General features: G+C 31.0%; 1 protein-coding gene across 1 annotated transcript in view; it reads left to right on the plus strand.

Moving 5' to 3' along the window:
• LOC129799648 (octopamine receptor Oamb) overlaps positions 1-15714 on the plus strand; it is a 187434-nt gene that overhangs the window by 73476 nt on the left and 98244 nt on the right. Inside the window, exons 2-3 of the mRNA XM_055843724.1 lie at positions 8529-8804; positions 12929-13256. Of these exons, the coding sequence (XP_055699699.1) occupies positions 13005-13256 (252 nt within the window). The 5' untranslated portion in view covers positions 8529-8804; positions 12929-13004. The remainder of the gene's footprint in view (positions 1-8528; positions 8805-12928; positions 13257-15714) is intronic.

The following is a 15714-nucleotide window of genomic DNA, read 5'->3' on the forward strand; positions in this document are numbered from 1 at the left end:
TAGAATAATAGGATAGATAACCAAAATAATTGTGTAATGGTACTATTCCAATGAAAAATGAACATGTGTTTTTAGCACATTACTGTTCTCAAGTGCCTCTGCATTATCGATTTTTCTTTGGATTGGTTACTGTCACGACTATTTGGTGGATTTTGAATACGCAGTGAAGACTGTGGTAAACAGTCATGACAGGATCCAACACAGAGACAGGTCCATTTATGAAAAAGCACTTGAGAACAGTAAAGTGCTAAAATAATAAGTTCATTTTTAATTGGAATAGCATAATAATACAGCATATTTATTTAGAATTTGACTTTGGGTAAAATTTAGCAAATCTTTAAGATGACTTTATTTTTCGGCAAAAACAAACGATCAGTAAAAAATTCTAAATGGGCAGTAAAAAATTAAAAATGAGCAGTAAAATATCTAATTATGATTGGTAAAAACTTAAATCTTTACAAAAATGGGCTTAATTTATATATTTAACATTTAAAATATTTCCATATAGAGTGAAAAGCCATTTATTATCCCTTTGCCAAAATTTGGACGATAATTGTCACTGTTCCAATTTTTTTTGTTACTGATCAATTTTAACTTTTTACTGCTCATTTATTCAATGCCATATTCTTCTGGACAAACATGTAAAAACTTAAAGCAAAAACAAAAATCGACCGCTCAGAATAAGAAACGAAGAACTCGCAGTAGGCAAATTTTACAGGAGAGCGATTTGAAGCTTGAGATATATGCAAAGTATAGGATTTTTGAGACTTAAAATCTCTATAACTTTAAAAATATTTAACTTTCAAGTATAATATTCACAGGGAAGGTAGAGGGTATAAAGAAGTATTCAAAAAGCGAATGAAAAGATTTTTATAAAAAATCGAGTTGTTCGACTTATATTCTGAGTAGTCGAAATGGTGAAGATTTGTGGGTAGCTTTATAGGAGAAGAGGTCATATAAGACCATATGATGCTATCCTTACGGTAAAATTTTGCAGACTAAAAAAATTTCCGAGGAGTAATCTTACGATACCTGAGTCTATTTGAGCCCTTATTCAAGGCGAACATCGAGAATTTAATCAAACTTGCTTTTTATCCAATGACTTTTATTTATTTTTTTAATGTATGTGTAATATAACATTGTAAATTCATTTTATAATAGTTGCCAGCGTTTAAGCTTTTCTCTATTTATTTTTGTTTTTATTTTTTTAATTTTAATTGTAATATTTCTATTTTTTTCTTTATAATATGTTTATTTCATATCTATTTGTTTAATCAAACTTACTAAAGATTAAAATAATAGTTTTAATAAATAATTGCTTTCGAAATCATCTCCCTACAAGTAAAATCAAATACATAGATAACTTTAAAAAGCACACAGCAAATACAAAAAAAATTAAAAAACAATAATTAAGAAAATATTTAAAATATGAATCTATTATATTAATATGGTAAAGAGAAACAGCACTCTTTTACAAAATCACTAAAAAATTAAATTTAGTTAGTGAAATGTTAAATTTTAACCAGTAAGAAAATTACGGTAATGCAAATGGGTCTCTTTAAAATAAATAACGTCTAAGATTGTTGTAAATAAATAAAACCCTAATTACTTTCTTTTTGACCAAACTTTCGTGAAAATTTTACTAATTTTAAAGTTTTAATTTGAGTACTGAATAAATTTGATTGTTAGCCAATCAAATTTAATTCATTAATGCTCATACATAGATTACCTATCAATATTGCTACAATCAAACCTGATTATAAAAAAATCGCTATATATTTTTATATAAATTAAATTACCCTTTATGCATAAGTTAAATTTGGTATTTATAAAATTCCTTTGTGGAATGAAAGCCCAAAACAATTTTATTAACTTCTGCAGCGATTTTTAATTGGTCAGTAACAAAATAAATTTCGACAAATAAAAGAAATATTAATTTGACTGATAAAAAATTGGAGTACGGTAAATTAAGCTAATTCAAAACCTGCTCCAAATGGAAATTTTTCGCTACTCCAAATGGAAACGTCACTGTTTTCTTGGTAAATACAGTACTAAATTATTATATTTATATATTTTCTATACCATAGTTTTACTATTTAGTTAATTTTGCTCCAAATAAAGCGAAAATCCATTCATATTCACAAATATTAATTTGTTAATTTCTCAGAAAATTTGAAAGTGTATCTTTTCACCATCGAATTTTTCATCGATCGACCATGTTTTCCAATGAAAAACACAACGAGATGACTGTTGTTTATTCGTTTCGTTTAACATTTATGTCATATTTCTGGCTAATTTTAGTTAAATAAAGTGCTTATCTTCCTTGTTAACGGTACGTGAAGTTTTCAAATGAAATAATTACCTATTTCGTGAACAAAAAGAGTTTTTCTGAAGTGCCTGCAAATATGCTTCAATAGGAAACCCCGGAAATATGATTTTTTGGAGAGATTTTCTTATTGTTTTAGATGGGAAAGGAGAAAAGACCAGGAATAAGAACAAATCCTGCACTCAAGAGCAACTCAACAAAGTTTTGGAAGCCTTTCGTCGCGGTTTCACTTACACTGTTTGTCTCCAATTAGAAACTTTCCTTTGTCTCCATTTGGATTAATTTGTTTCCAATAGAAGCATTTTACGCTCGCGTATTTTTTGTTGTATTTATGTAGTTTTTAAACACAATGTGAAAAGTAGTTGTCCTCAAAACGTACATTAGATTCTCAAATATTTCTAAAAGAACCCATTGCCTTGGAGGTTAGCAGTGTTCTGTATGACCACATTGAGTTATTCTATTTCTTCATCTGTAGAATAAAAGTAAACCTATTATGAACCTGTTGAACCAAGGGAATAGTGTATGCTTCAATTAGTAATTATACATAATTAATTGTGAGTATATTTCCAAATACCAGGAACTTTCTCTCTGACATACAACATGAGAATGTCATTTTCACAATATTTAAAACTCGAATATGACATCATTGTCTGTAAACGTACCCAGACAGTTCAGATGAAAATTTTATTTAAACTCAATAATATGAGAAATTTTATACAAAAATTATATACTGACATCTCCAATGTACATGACAATTTTCCGGTGAAGGTAGGGGTATACCATAAATTGGCACAGTTGAAACTTTTTGCTCGGTTTTCCTTGTGGTGGGCGCCACATAGTGAGCCATTAACCTGTCACCAGTTATCTCGACAAGCACTGCGTGAAGATGGCAGTGACTCCCCTTTTAGAGACTCCATAGCCACATTGTGGGACACCCTGAAACCACCCACGAAACCGCCCACAAATAATGCAGAATAATATCCACTCCATACTGGTAGCTTTGTGCCATCCATCCTCCCTTAAAAGCTCTGGGAATACCAACACGCTATATATCAATTCTGCATACACCTCTTCTGCAAACAACATAGCCTAGATTCTCTTTGGTGCATAACACAACTTCTTCCATCTCATCAGCTTGCAAAGTGTTGAAATTCTTTAAAAACAAGATATATTGGTAAAGATATTTTTAGTTCTGAGTTGAAGAAAATTTTAAAATATAAGTCGAATACTTCACTGAGAGAAATCCGAAAAAGTTAAAATAACATTCCGGGAATGTTAATACTATCCTGCATTATGTGCATTATTGATCCGAAATCGGTGTAAATATTATGCTTTTTAGGTGTATTAGGGGTTAAAGTCACGCTTTTTCATGTGAATTTTACCCCTAAAAAGGTGTAAAATTAACATTAAAATCTGCTGATATATTTTTACAACTAAAAAGTGTTAAAATTATGAGGAAAAAAAGTTAATCGCACCCTCTTTTTTTTCTCAGTGTTAGTGCTAATGTTTGATTTTTTTCTGAGTTAAAGACTAACTACCATGCAACCACGCTACATTATTGAGATATAAACTTAAATAAAAATTTTAATTGAGCTTTAAAACTACACAGAGAGATTAAAAAATTTGACATTTCCATTTCGACTTAACCCTCTAAGGACGATAAGGACACCGGTGTCCCAAAAAAAATCATACGGTTTTTCCAATTTCTGTCGAAGTATGATAAAATAGGTTAATTTAGGATCATATCTAATTCTAATTATGAAATTTCTTGACTAATTCAGATAGACAAGAAAAGAAACGAGACCACTTCTTAGCAGCCTTAAGGCCTAAATAGACTCAGGCTGGTCCTCGAGAATATTTATCCTGCAAAATTCAGCAGTGAAGATCTATCTATAGTTCGTATTTTTTCTCAAGAAAATTACATAAATTTGTTCCTTGACTCTTCGAAAATGTTACTGTTTAGTGAAAATTCTTTAGATATAACTTGAAAACTTCTTAAATACAAGAAAAATACGCGAGTGTAAAATGCTTCTATTGAAAACTAATTAATCCAAATGGGGACAAGGGAAAGTTTCTAATTGGAGACAAACAGTGTAAGTGAAACCGCGACGAAAGGCTTCCAAAACCTTGTTGAGTTGCTCTTGACTGCAGGATTTGTTCTTATTCTCGGTCTTTTCTCCTTTCCCATCTGAGACAATAAGAAAATCTCTAAAAGAAAATCATATTTCCGGTGTTTCTTATTGAAGCATTTACAGACACTTCAGAAAACCCTTTTTGTTTACGAAATAGGTAATTATTTCATTTGAAGACTTCACGTACCATTAACAATAAAGATTAGCACTTAATTTAACTAAAATTAACCAGAAATGGGACATAAATGTAAAGAAAAGTGAATAAACAACAGTGAACTTATTGTGTTTTTCATTGGAAAACATGGTCGATCGATGAAAAATTCGATGATGAAAAGGTACACTTTAATTTTTCTGAGAAATTAACAAATCAAAATTTGTGAATATGAATGGATTTTCGCTTTATTTGGAGCAAAATTAAATAAATAATGAAACTGTGGTATAGAAAATATATAAATATAGTAATTTAGTACTGTATTTATCATTAAAACAATGAGTAGCGAAAAATTTCCATTTGGAGCAGGTTTTGAATTAGCTTAATTTACCCTACACTGTGGGCTTAGGTTCATCAATTAGAACTCCTTTCCATATAAATAGTTTACTGGATCCTTTGCTGCCAGATTTTGTAAGCTAAATATTCTCGAGGATCAGCTTGAGTCTATTTGGGCCCTTTCACTCAAGAACACTTCTTCATAGTTTGTTTCCATCTAAATGAACGCGGATATCTCAGAATTGCAATTTAGAATCGTTTCCAAATTACCCGATAATACCCTAGTTTAGGTTGTGGTTATATCTACGAAGTAACTGCTTAACTGTTTCCAAAATCCAATGTAGGGGAAAGCGCGCTACCTTCGAACAACTGAAGCTTCGCACAATTCAATTTTTTTTGTATGTTCCTTATGGATTTTACCCATAGCTCTTTTCTGAAAATTTGAGTCATTAAACTATCTATTAAAATATAATACTATAATGGGCCAAATTCATTTATAACACATTGAAATTATTTGTGCGAAGCATAAATCGTCCGAAGGTAGCGAGCTTTCCCCTACCCACTAGTTTTAGAAGAGATTTTGGAATTTAGAAGCTAAATGCAATAGCCCTGATTCAACGTGCTTTCATATTTGCACTTCTAAGCTGTATAAATTCTTAGAAATTTTCTGGTATATTCTCGACTACGTGAAGAATTTTTATCTAATCGACAATCCACAGTCACTTTCATCGTCATACCATTTCGCAATAGTTATGTTCTGCAGATTTTTCTACTAACAATATCCTTTACTGCATAACAAAATATATGTTGTATGCTCTTACAAAAAAAAATCCCTGCATTTGGAAGCACCAGGATATGGAAAAGATAAAGAAGAAATCTGTAAATACCGTGTGGGAGATTTACCATTCCTGTGGTTTATCCCAATGTACACTTAAAATCCTGCACATTCAAAATTTACTTACTCCCACACTCGACACTGTAGTAGGTTGGATTTGAAAGATATCCAGAAAATCTTTAAACCACAACCAACTTACTTTAGAAGAAAAACTTTCTGTCCTTCATTAGAGCTCGTTACTTCACTTAATGGAGCACTTTGATTATTTATTAATTCAAAGATTTCGTAATTTCTTCTTCGTCCTTTCCTTATTTAAAGTTCAATACCATTGAGATTTTAAAGCTTGAACGTGGAAAAGAGCAATGTTATATACCATTGATTTTCGCATAAATTGAACTTGTTACTGATATTAACTCTCTGTCTTGCCATCAAAACTTATGTGTATTTTCAAGCGTCTGGAAAATAAACTCAATGATTCTCTTTTTGAATAAAATAATAAAATTTTAATCAATTCCCAAAATCAAAAAAAAAATAAAGATTAATGTTTCTTGAAACAAAATCACCTAATTAGTGGACAGATGTATTCACTAAAGCAAGATGAGTTTCTCTCTACAATTCTTGTTCATTAAACTCTTTTAGGATCCATTGATTTTTTATTGTTATAAATTGATAGAATTAATGTAAAAATCTAATAAACAGCTTTTAGACAAATTAAGAGATTTCGTAGGTCACGAAGATTAAAAAATAAAATATTTTCATTAAACATTTTTTTCAACGTAAGGAAAAAATTATTTTATCTAAGCTCTTAAGTTTATGAAAGTGCAATATTGAAACTATATTTTCTGTAATTTTTATTTAAAAATTTTAAAAATTCAGCCATTGAGATCTAATTTTCGGACACAAATATTTTACTCACTACTTGGACGAAGGATTTCTGAAAAATGGAATTTGAATTTTTGATTGAATTTTATACAAAAAAAACTATTTTCGACATACTTTACACCAAAGGACAATGGGTATGGGATGTATGGGAGCTGTTCCAACCTTTCGCCAGAAATAGGACTAGGTCCATTTTGTAAGTATTGGTGTATACTTAAAATTCATCAAGACCCAAGTCAAAAAATCAGTCTTTGGGAAATTAACGATATCCTTATGAAAATTCTCAAATTTGACATTTTATTACTCGAAAATGGCTTGACCGATTTTAACGAAATTCGGTTCAAAGTCGATATATGACTTAAGCTTTAAATAAATATTTTTAGATTTTTCCTCTGACTGGTCCATTTATATTATATAGGGTAAGTGTGCCAAATTTCGGCATAGTTTCATGCAAGCGCCAAAATCTCAAGTTTGAAATTTAATATTTTTAAGAAAAATTGAATATTTTTGTTACTCTTTTATAAGGAGTGTTGCTTGGAACCTTGTAGACAGTATATCATCTTTATTTTCTCTAAAATCATTCTTAATAAATTTTAAAATTAATAAAAATGTAGATATAGCATTGGTGGCCTATTTCGGCCATCTTCATTCTCATAGTTCCTTGCCTATCCGGAATTCTTTCAATGTCTTTTTCAGATCATTTTGTTCGTCGAAGCGACATTTTTTGTTATTTCTTTTGCATTGTACAATCTCAAGAGTATACAAAAACTAAAAATTCATGGAAATTCGAGGAACAAAAAATATGGCCGAAATTGCAAGCTGGCCGGAATTTGGCACACTTACCCTACGGTAAAGTTCAGTTTAAAAACAAAAGATAAAAGCCCTATTTCAAAGGTGCCTCACTTTCCCTTATTTCAAAAGTGCTCCAATAAGGTGCCTTATTTACCCTACTCAAATTTAAACAATTTAAACGATTTTAAACAATATTTTCCTGTTTGATTCATAAATTGGTTTATAGTAATCAAACGGCTAAGTGGATTAGAAATGTGAAACTCTCATGTTTTTTTCCACGTGAAAGCAATAAATTTATTCATTCAAACGAATAATACGAAACCAATTTCAAAGGTAATGCATCTACATCACGAGTTTGAGCATTCTACAAAGTCTGCGTCACATTGGCACCCCAATGTGAGTCAACAAGATTTTCAATTTTGGATGACGAAAGATTATAATACATATACTAATGATGATAACGTAAACATAATTTTAATAGAGTTGTAATTTAATGTTGAAATATTCTCAAAGTTTCCGTATCAGATGTGTGATTGATTTATCAAATATAATTAACCAAAGCCTCTAAATAATTCATATATGGCATTGATCATGTGTCATTGGAATGGAGCATGTGATTTAGTAAGTAAGAACTCAGGAATTACATTTAATTTTGAATGTTGATGGAGTGAGAGTGAGATGCTGTCCTCGAGGGAAATGAAATGGATTGGGACATGTAGATGAAATTAAAAGGGTTGGTAAGAGTACGTCATTGGTGTTAGATTGTGGGTAAAACACACCGCAAGATGAAATGTTAAATGATCTATGCGTAAATTGATAAATTCCTTGGGATTATTGCCATTGCTACGTCTCGGATATGAATGTAAACATAAGGCGTCTCCAAATAACGTCGCAAATTGCCAAGCTCTTCTCCACTCCTTCCTAGGAAAATCCCCATGAATTTGTTCCTGAGACCATTAAGTATGTCTCCTTGCAAAATGTGACGTAGTAAGGCAGTCGATATGTTTGTTAACGTCAACCAAACTCAACCTCTCCACAATAATATGCTATTAATTTTGCTGATTTCTCTCTTTCCAGATTATTATTGCCGCACGTTGGATACCAATGTGGGTGTTGATCTGCACACGAGGGTGAGGGGTGAAACCCCTAATGTGGGGGGATAATGGTGCCATTTGTGGTCTATTCAGCGGTGAGACGGGCCTAAGTGTGGGCGTGAATTTTTTAGCTGTATATGACATCTGGCATTTGGATCCTTGCATGGCTGCTTCCGGATATCCCAACAAATTGCATCCAGTTTCAATCTCAAAATGGGGTGGAGAAATGTTCCGCTCGGATCAACTCAATCACAACTAGGTATATGATTTTTTCTTTCAATCATATATCAATAAATGCTCCCCCTTAGGCATGTGTACTTCCTGCTCCAAGCATATGTATGTTGTGGTATTATCTAAAAGCAAAACATATTGAAGAAAGCTTTTCTATTGGACTGTGTTTATTCAAATTTACAGACATTTTCATATTCTCGGAAATCACAATTGCTAATGCTTTGTTTCCAAAAATTATAAATTTTTTAAGAGTTTTGACAGCAGTGAATTTTATAAAAGAATGTACAGTGGGTATGGGTATCAATAGTTTGTTGCCTAATGCATGTTTGAGAAATCTAGTGAAGAAAATGGTAGAAAAAAAACTTTTTAAAATTTTTCTTTTTGCAGATGAGTTCCCTGTAATCCGTAGATACTATTTACATTTTTCAAAAAATATAATGAATTTTATTTCATATCAAAAATAATTGTTTTCAAAAAGTTGCATCATTTTTGAAAAATCAAAAGTTTGTTGCCTCATTTAAAAAACTAATTCAAAATGGTCAAAACATACAACCAACTTAATGCAAACCGGTTACATTTTTAATTTATGTCATTTCAGAAGCAAAAGGTGTATTTGTACATTTTTAGAGTTGTCAATGGTAAATATATGCATATAAAAATGATGATAAATATTAAGAAATAATCTGTTTTTTGATAATCTATAATTTAGGTGAAAAGTGGAAAATTACAAAAAGTTGAAATATGGGAAATTGTCCAGAGATAGTATTGGAATGAATCTACGTCGTCAGTCAGTTGCAAATTTTCTGCAATAACGTGTCAGAATAATAAACTCATCTGCAAAAAGAAAAATTAAAAAAAAAAAAAATTTCTATCATTTTTTTCACTTGTTTTCTCAACCATGCATGAGGCAACAAACTATTGACACTCACTGTATCTCACTTTTTTGGATATATAAATATATATAAATTTTTCTAAATATAAAACCATTAAAAAAAATAAAATTAAATTAGATTAAAATCAGTATTAATTAGGTACGTTATTAATTAGACTGATTTTGACTTTAGTTATTTTTTCCAAAACCTTTTCATTTTATACAGGTTTCAGAACTATGTTCTTATGTTTAGAGCCTTGACAGACCTAAGGATTAGCCGGGAGACGTCTTAGCGTAATTATATTCGAAATCACGGTTAAACCATATTTCTATTATTTGCCACTAAAAGACGTCTCTCGGCTTAATTCGTAAGGGTGTCAAGGGCCTGCCGTATGGCTTATCTGCTCTAATCACCATTCAATAGTGAGTCAACCGGTTTTGGAAGGGTCTGAAACCGGCTAACCGGATTAAAACCGGTTTCAAATTTAGGATTAGATTATGGAATTTTGAGCAATTTTTTACAACTTGAACTTTGATATAATAAATCGTGTCCCGGATTTAAATGTTAAGTTTTCGACATGAAGTTTTTTTGTTTTGATTTTTTTCACGTTTGAAGATAATTTCGTCAGCTTTTCATTTCTGAAAAAAATATTGAAAAATGTTAAAAACCGCTTGAATAAAAAAAACCATAAAGTGGGTTTGAATCACAATGAAATACCCTTTCAAGAAATATAAATAGTATTTTTATATGTACTATAGTTTTTTAATGAGAGTCATTTGTCTTCTTAACATTTAAATCCGGGAACCGCTTTATTTAATACATAAATATATTCTTTTACTCACTTAGTTTAGAACTTATTTATTTAATTACTTTATTTTGTATTTAAAATAATTCAGGAAATTTCAGAATTCAGGAATATTACTGGGAGTTTTTCCAATAATATTGTACCTTGGAAAAACTGATGCAATGCAGATTTCCGTAAAAATAACTATTTATTCATACAATTTATTTATTTTTTTATAATAAATTGGTTTTCATTTTTGACAATCTTTAACGAGGAAATACCTAAAAATTTTATTCTAAATCTTGGAAAATGAAAAAAAAAATTATAGAGAATGTTTTAACGAGCAAACCGAAAGAGCTTTCCTCATTATTTTTAAAATCCTATGACTAGTTAAACATTGTTAAACTTACACTTTTGACAAACATGTTAGAAGAATTTGTGTAACAATCGTAGTGAATTTGGGTCTAATAAGATACGTAGTTAAAATACAGCAAGATTTAATAAAAATCTCTATGAAGACAGGGAGAGATAATCATCTTGTTACTTTTCCGCATAAAACAATATTTTACAAGATTGTACTAAATCGTTTACAATTTTTTTCTCAGTATACCATTGATTTTTGAGTCTTGTAAATATTTAAAAGATAAAATATTTTCAAGTCAAGAAGTCCTGAAATAATTTTCCATAACCTTTAAGCCAATAATTCTTTTCAAGAGTGGAAGAAACGTACAGGAAACCCATTACTACTATCCTTCTATTAACATACTACCATACTACAAATTACACTTAGAATCATCTTGCACTTCAGGTTCCTTTCTAAAGCCAAGGAAATATTTTGCACTGTATCTTGATTTTCAAGAAATAAACTTAAGCTTTTACAAGAAATTTTATAATTTTTGTAAAGATACGGTTTTAAACCGGTTTCATCTCTAAAAACCGGTTTTGAAAACTTAACTTTGGATTGTATTATTAAAATTATCCATTAAATTTTGAAAAACCAATAAAATTGATTACTATTTTGAATTTTAAGACCTTCGCGAACTTGGCTAAACCTCTAGTCTGAAAACCGCTTTGCTGTAACTTGAAATAACCTTATGGCCAGCAAGTAAAGCAAAATAAAATTTGAATAAAATATTTCAAAATTTTTAACCCGATTGCATAAATCTCAATCGTTAATTGATCAGTTGTTTTCGAATATTTAATTTTTTGTCATATTTTTTTTTTAAACAGAAATATCGTTTTTCCGTTTTTGACGACCCACTCTTAGTTGTCATAAATCGATATTATGTGAAGATTCTTTATTCACTCCATCCTGTATCTCCAAAACAATGTATTTTCAGAAGATTATTTCAACAATTTCTTTTAAGGCATGCTTTATAGGCTGTACGAACACTATACAATAGCTCGACATTTTAACCGTATAAGCCAAGTAGCTCTATTCCTTTATGGCCTCTACACACTATGAGAAATTTCTTTAAAAAATACCTTTTTAAAGAAAATTTCCCCTATCCTTGTAGGCAGAAACGTTAGAATTTTTTAAAAAAGGTTATTTTTGACGAAAATTGCTTCTAGTATGTACACTGAAAGAAATCCAAAAAAGTTAAAATAACATTCCGGAACAGTTAATTTTGCCTTGCATTATTGATCCGAAATCTAACGAAATACGGTGAGCATTTTACTGTCAATGTGATTCTGCCCTTAATTCTAACATTTTTTTAATTTTTATTATTAAAGCCTTTTAAAATTATTTCACTGCTTATACACATAGATTAAAATTGCTTAAAGGCGAAATGTCAAATAATTCTAAAATTTTCACCAGTATAAATCGATAGTAAAATTTAATTCTGGAACCCTTTACCGTTAGTTGTTTTTCTGCAAATCAGTTTCTTCTAACACTTTGTTGTTAGTACAAATCTTGTAAGGGACGAGGTTTATGTTCAAGAAAAAGTATCCTTTTCTACCATAGCCCTAAATAAAATTTAAAGGGATTAACATATCTCTCAGTACTACATTTTCGACTTATCTGAAACTTCGAAAAATTCGATAAGTTCAATTTTTTGTCTTTTTATTTTTAAAAATATTTTTTTTTATGTCCAAAGGTCATGAGCTAAATTACATTTGAATAAAGCATTTTTTTTCCAAAAAAGCACAAAAATTAATGTAATATAAAATAAATATGTATAATAAATATATAAAATTTTAATTTTATAAAAAAGAAAATTTATTATAATATTGCTTCTATCTCATTAGGATGAATTAAATTAATTAATAAAAGTTAAATATAGGTATGATGTGTTAGTTAGAGCATGAGTGCTCTTACTTCCTACGAACATCTACCTTCAATTTCAATAATATTAAGCATCAATTTGAGTTTTGATTCAGGCTTGTAGAAAATTCAATTAAGTTGTGTGCGACAATAATTGAGAGAAAGCCTTGCTCCTCCTTTTGAGATTTTCCACATTGAAATTAATTATCCTGTCTCTGTCACTTTTGCAGACTCCCACGTGAGAGGCGTCGGAGGGGGTGATAGGGGTGATCTACAGGTGGGAAAGTGTTCAGTGTTGGTGTCACCATGAACCAGACAGAGTGCGCAAAATTAATCGAAGCCGTTGAGTGGACGGAACCGGGAAATTTAGTATCATTGGCGGTTCTTGCCGTCATCAATGTGCTCGTGATTGTTGGCAATTGCCTTGTGATTGCTGCCGTCTTCTGCTCCCACAAACTGAGGAGTGTCACGAACTTTTTCATAGTGAACCTAGCTGTGGCGGATCTCCTCGTTGGACTTGCCGTTCTTCCATTTTCCTCAACATGGGAAGTCTTCAAGGTAAGCCAAGAATTCACTATCTAATGTTGACCTAAAATATGGGAAGTAAAACACAACATTCTTCTGCTCAATTATACCTCAGAACACATTTATGTCGCTATAAAAAAAAGTAAATCAATCCTATACCCATTGTTGGGAAAAATAACACCCTTCAATTTATGGTCAATGTGGGTATTATTCTTGTGGGTTTCACTCTCCGGTGGTACTACATGAAATAATAGTACATACTCCATGCATGGGGAATCAATATTCAATTTACGTCATTGTTGGACTTTTATAAATTTATGGCAAACACTGTACAATATCGTCATTTATTCGATGCAGAAGAAAGAGTCGATTTAAGGCTGTTACCACAGAATTTTATAGTGAGTCAATGACAATTTATTCACCATTGAGTCTTCTTTTAAGGGCAATCTATTTTTGGTGACAAAAGACAAGGATGTTTCTTAAGAATATTCTATGACTTTGCCCTATTGCTATTCTCAGTAATTCCTATACATGTCTGTTGAACGGAAAGGATTTTTATGTGATTTTCAGAAAGCTTTAAATTCATGCAACATTGCGTTGCAAATTGCACTGATTTTATTGCTCGGAACCAAAAAGAGAATTACTTGTTCGATTTGTCCTTTCTTTTCTTAAAGTGTCCTGGCTCTCAACTGATGCATAAAACATAATTTTAGAAGGGTAGAAGGAGGGGTTACAGGGATAAAGAAAGGTCTGGAGATAATGTTTACTTATAGGATTATGGAGGAGGGGTAACCGAGGACCGGAAGTCGATAACTCTTACCGTTTGAGTTCCAGTCTAGCACAAGTTAAAAAAAAAACGAATTGTATAGGTAATCTTGCTCACTCTTTGAGATCAATCAATAAAAGAGTACAAGGGGAACTAAGGCAATAGGGGAGACTGGGCCAAAAACTCACAAAACGGATATTTTATTTTTTTACAAGCTACTCGAGCGCTTCAACAATTTCTAATTAGTGCAGTTTTATAGGAAATTTACCGCTCTACAACTTTGTGAAAGTCATTTTACTCTATTTGGTAAGGAAATACGTTTATCGAGCCAATTTCTAAAAGGTAATTTTGTGACTATTCTCAAAAATGCTGGGGCAAATAGTACCAGACATTGGGTATTATCATATTTTGATTCGTTTCTTTACGGGCTTCCGTAAATTTGAAAAAAAACCTAGAGGACATATTTTCATAGAAAATTTATTCTTCTACACCTTTGTAAAACACCGTTTTCTCTGCGAGAATAGTAAGAAAACGAGAAAAGCACTCTTCAAACTATTTTAGAAAAAAACACACAAAAGACTGCAAATCGTTTGACCAGTGCAAACAACAAGCGGTGAGACATAATAATGACTTTTCTTTTCGCCGTGAGACATCACAAATTGCTTCGTTTTTTTTTTACTTTTTGCTCTAAACCTTTTGTTACTTTTTACCCCATGTGGTCATTTTTAATAAAAGGATTTCTGGAGAAAAGAACTTTTGTGAAATTCTAAAATAGATAGCGGATTCGTATTCAAAAAATCCAAATTATTTAGAAAATATTCACCAGTGCATCAATTTTAGAAAATAAGTAGGTCAAAATTGATATCTTCTGCGAGGAAAATATTTCAAAAATAGAGCTAAAAACTTCGATATTTTTTATTTTCTAACTTCCTTGTTCGAATTCTAAGAAACTTACGACATTGAAGAAGATCTATGGAGGCTATCTATAGAAAAAAATTTGAGCCGCTATGTTTTTTACCTTGGAAGATATTGAATTTTGAATTTTTCGATTTGTGACTTTTTGCCCCAGTCTCAATTTCTCCTAACTTATCGGCTGGACAGAGCTGTGGTTTAAGCCGAGAAATGGACTAACATAATTATAATGAAAATAATGTTTAGGCTACATTCCCATCAGTTTCCCACTAATACATTTCTCGGCTTAAGCCGTAAACCTTTCTAGGGCATTAGACAACGAGTGAATATTGTAACCCTTTTAATGTAATATTCTGAAATTCGAATAAAAAATTAAATAAAAATCCATTTGAATAAGAAGAGAAATAAAAATATCTTAGAAACAACAATTTAAAACTCACATGCAAATCCTGTGACAATTAAATAAAATATTTTATGAAATACTTCAGAAGTCTTTCGTACATCACAGTTTCATTTAATTAGCAATAGATGGCAATAATATCAGAAATTATAGATTTTAGAAATTTGGGTCCCGGTCAAAATCCCAAAAGCCAAAATCCCGAATTCTTAAAAGAGTTAGGGGATACTGGGGCACCACCAAACACCGGGGTACCACTAAACAGTAATTTTTATTTCTAAACTACTTGGACTATATCGACCATTGCTTCAGTGGACAAACATCCCTATAGTGCCTATAAATTCCTATCGGTCTTATCCTCTGATATCTAATATCCGATTAAAAAATCGCAGTGTTTGGTGGTACCCCGTGTTTGG

This window comes from Phlebotomus papatasi, chromosome 1 (genome assembly GCF_024763615.1).
Source record: "Phlebotomus papatasi isolate M1 chromosome 1, Ppap_2.1, whole genome shotgun sequence".
Lineage (NCBI taxonomy): Eukaryota > Metazoa > Arthropoda > Insecta > Diptera > Psychodidae > Phlebotomus > Phlebotomus papatasi.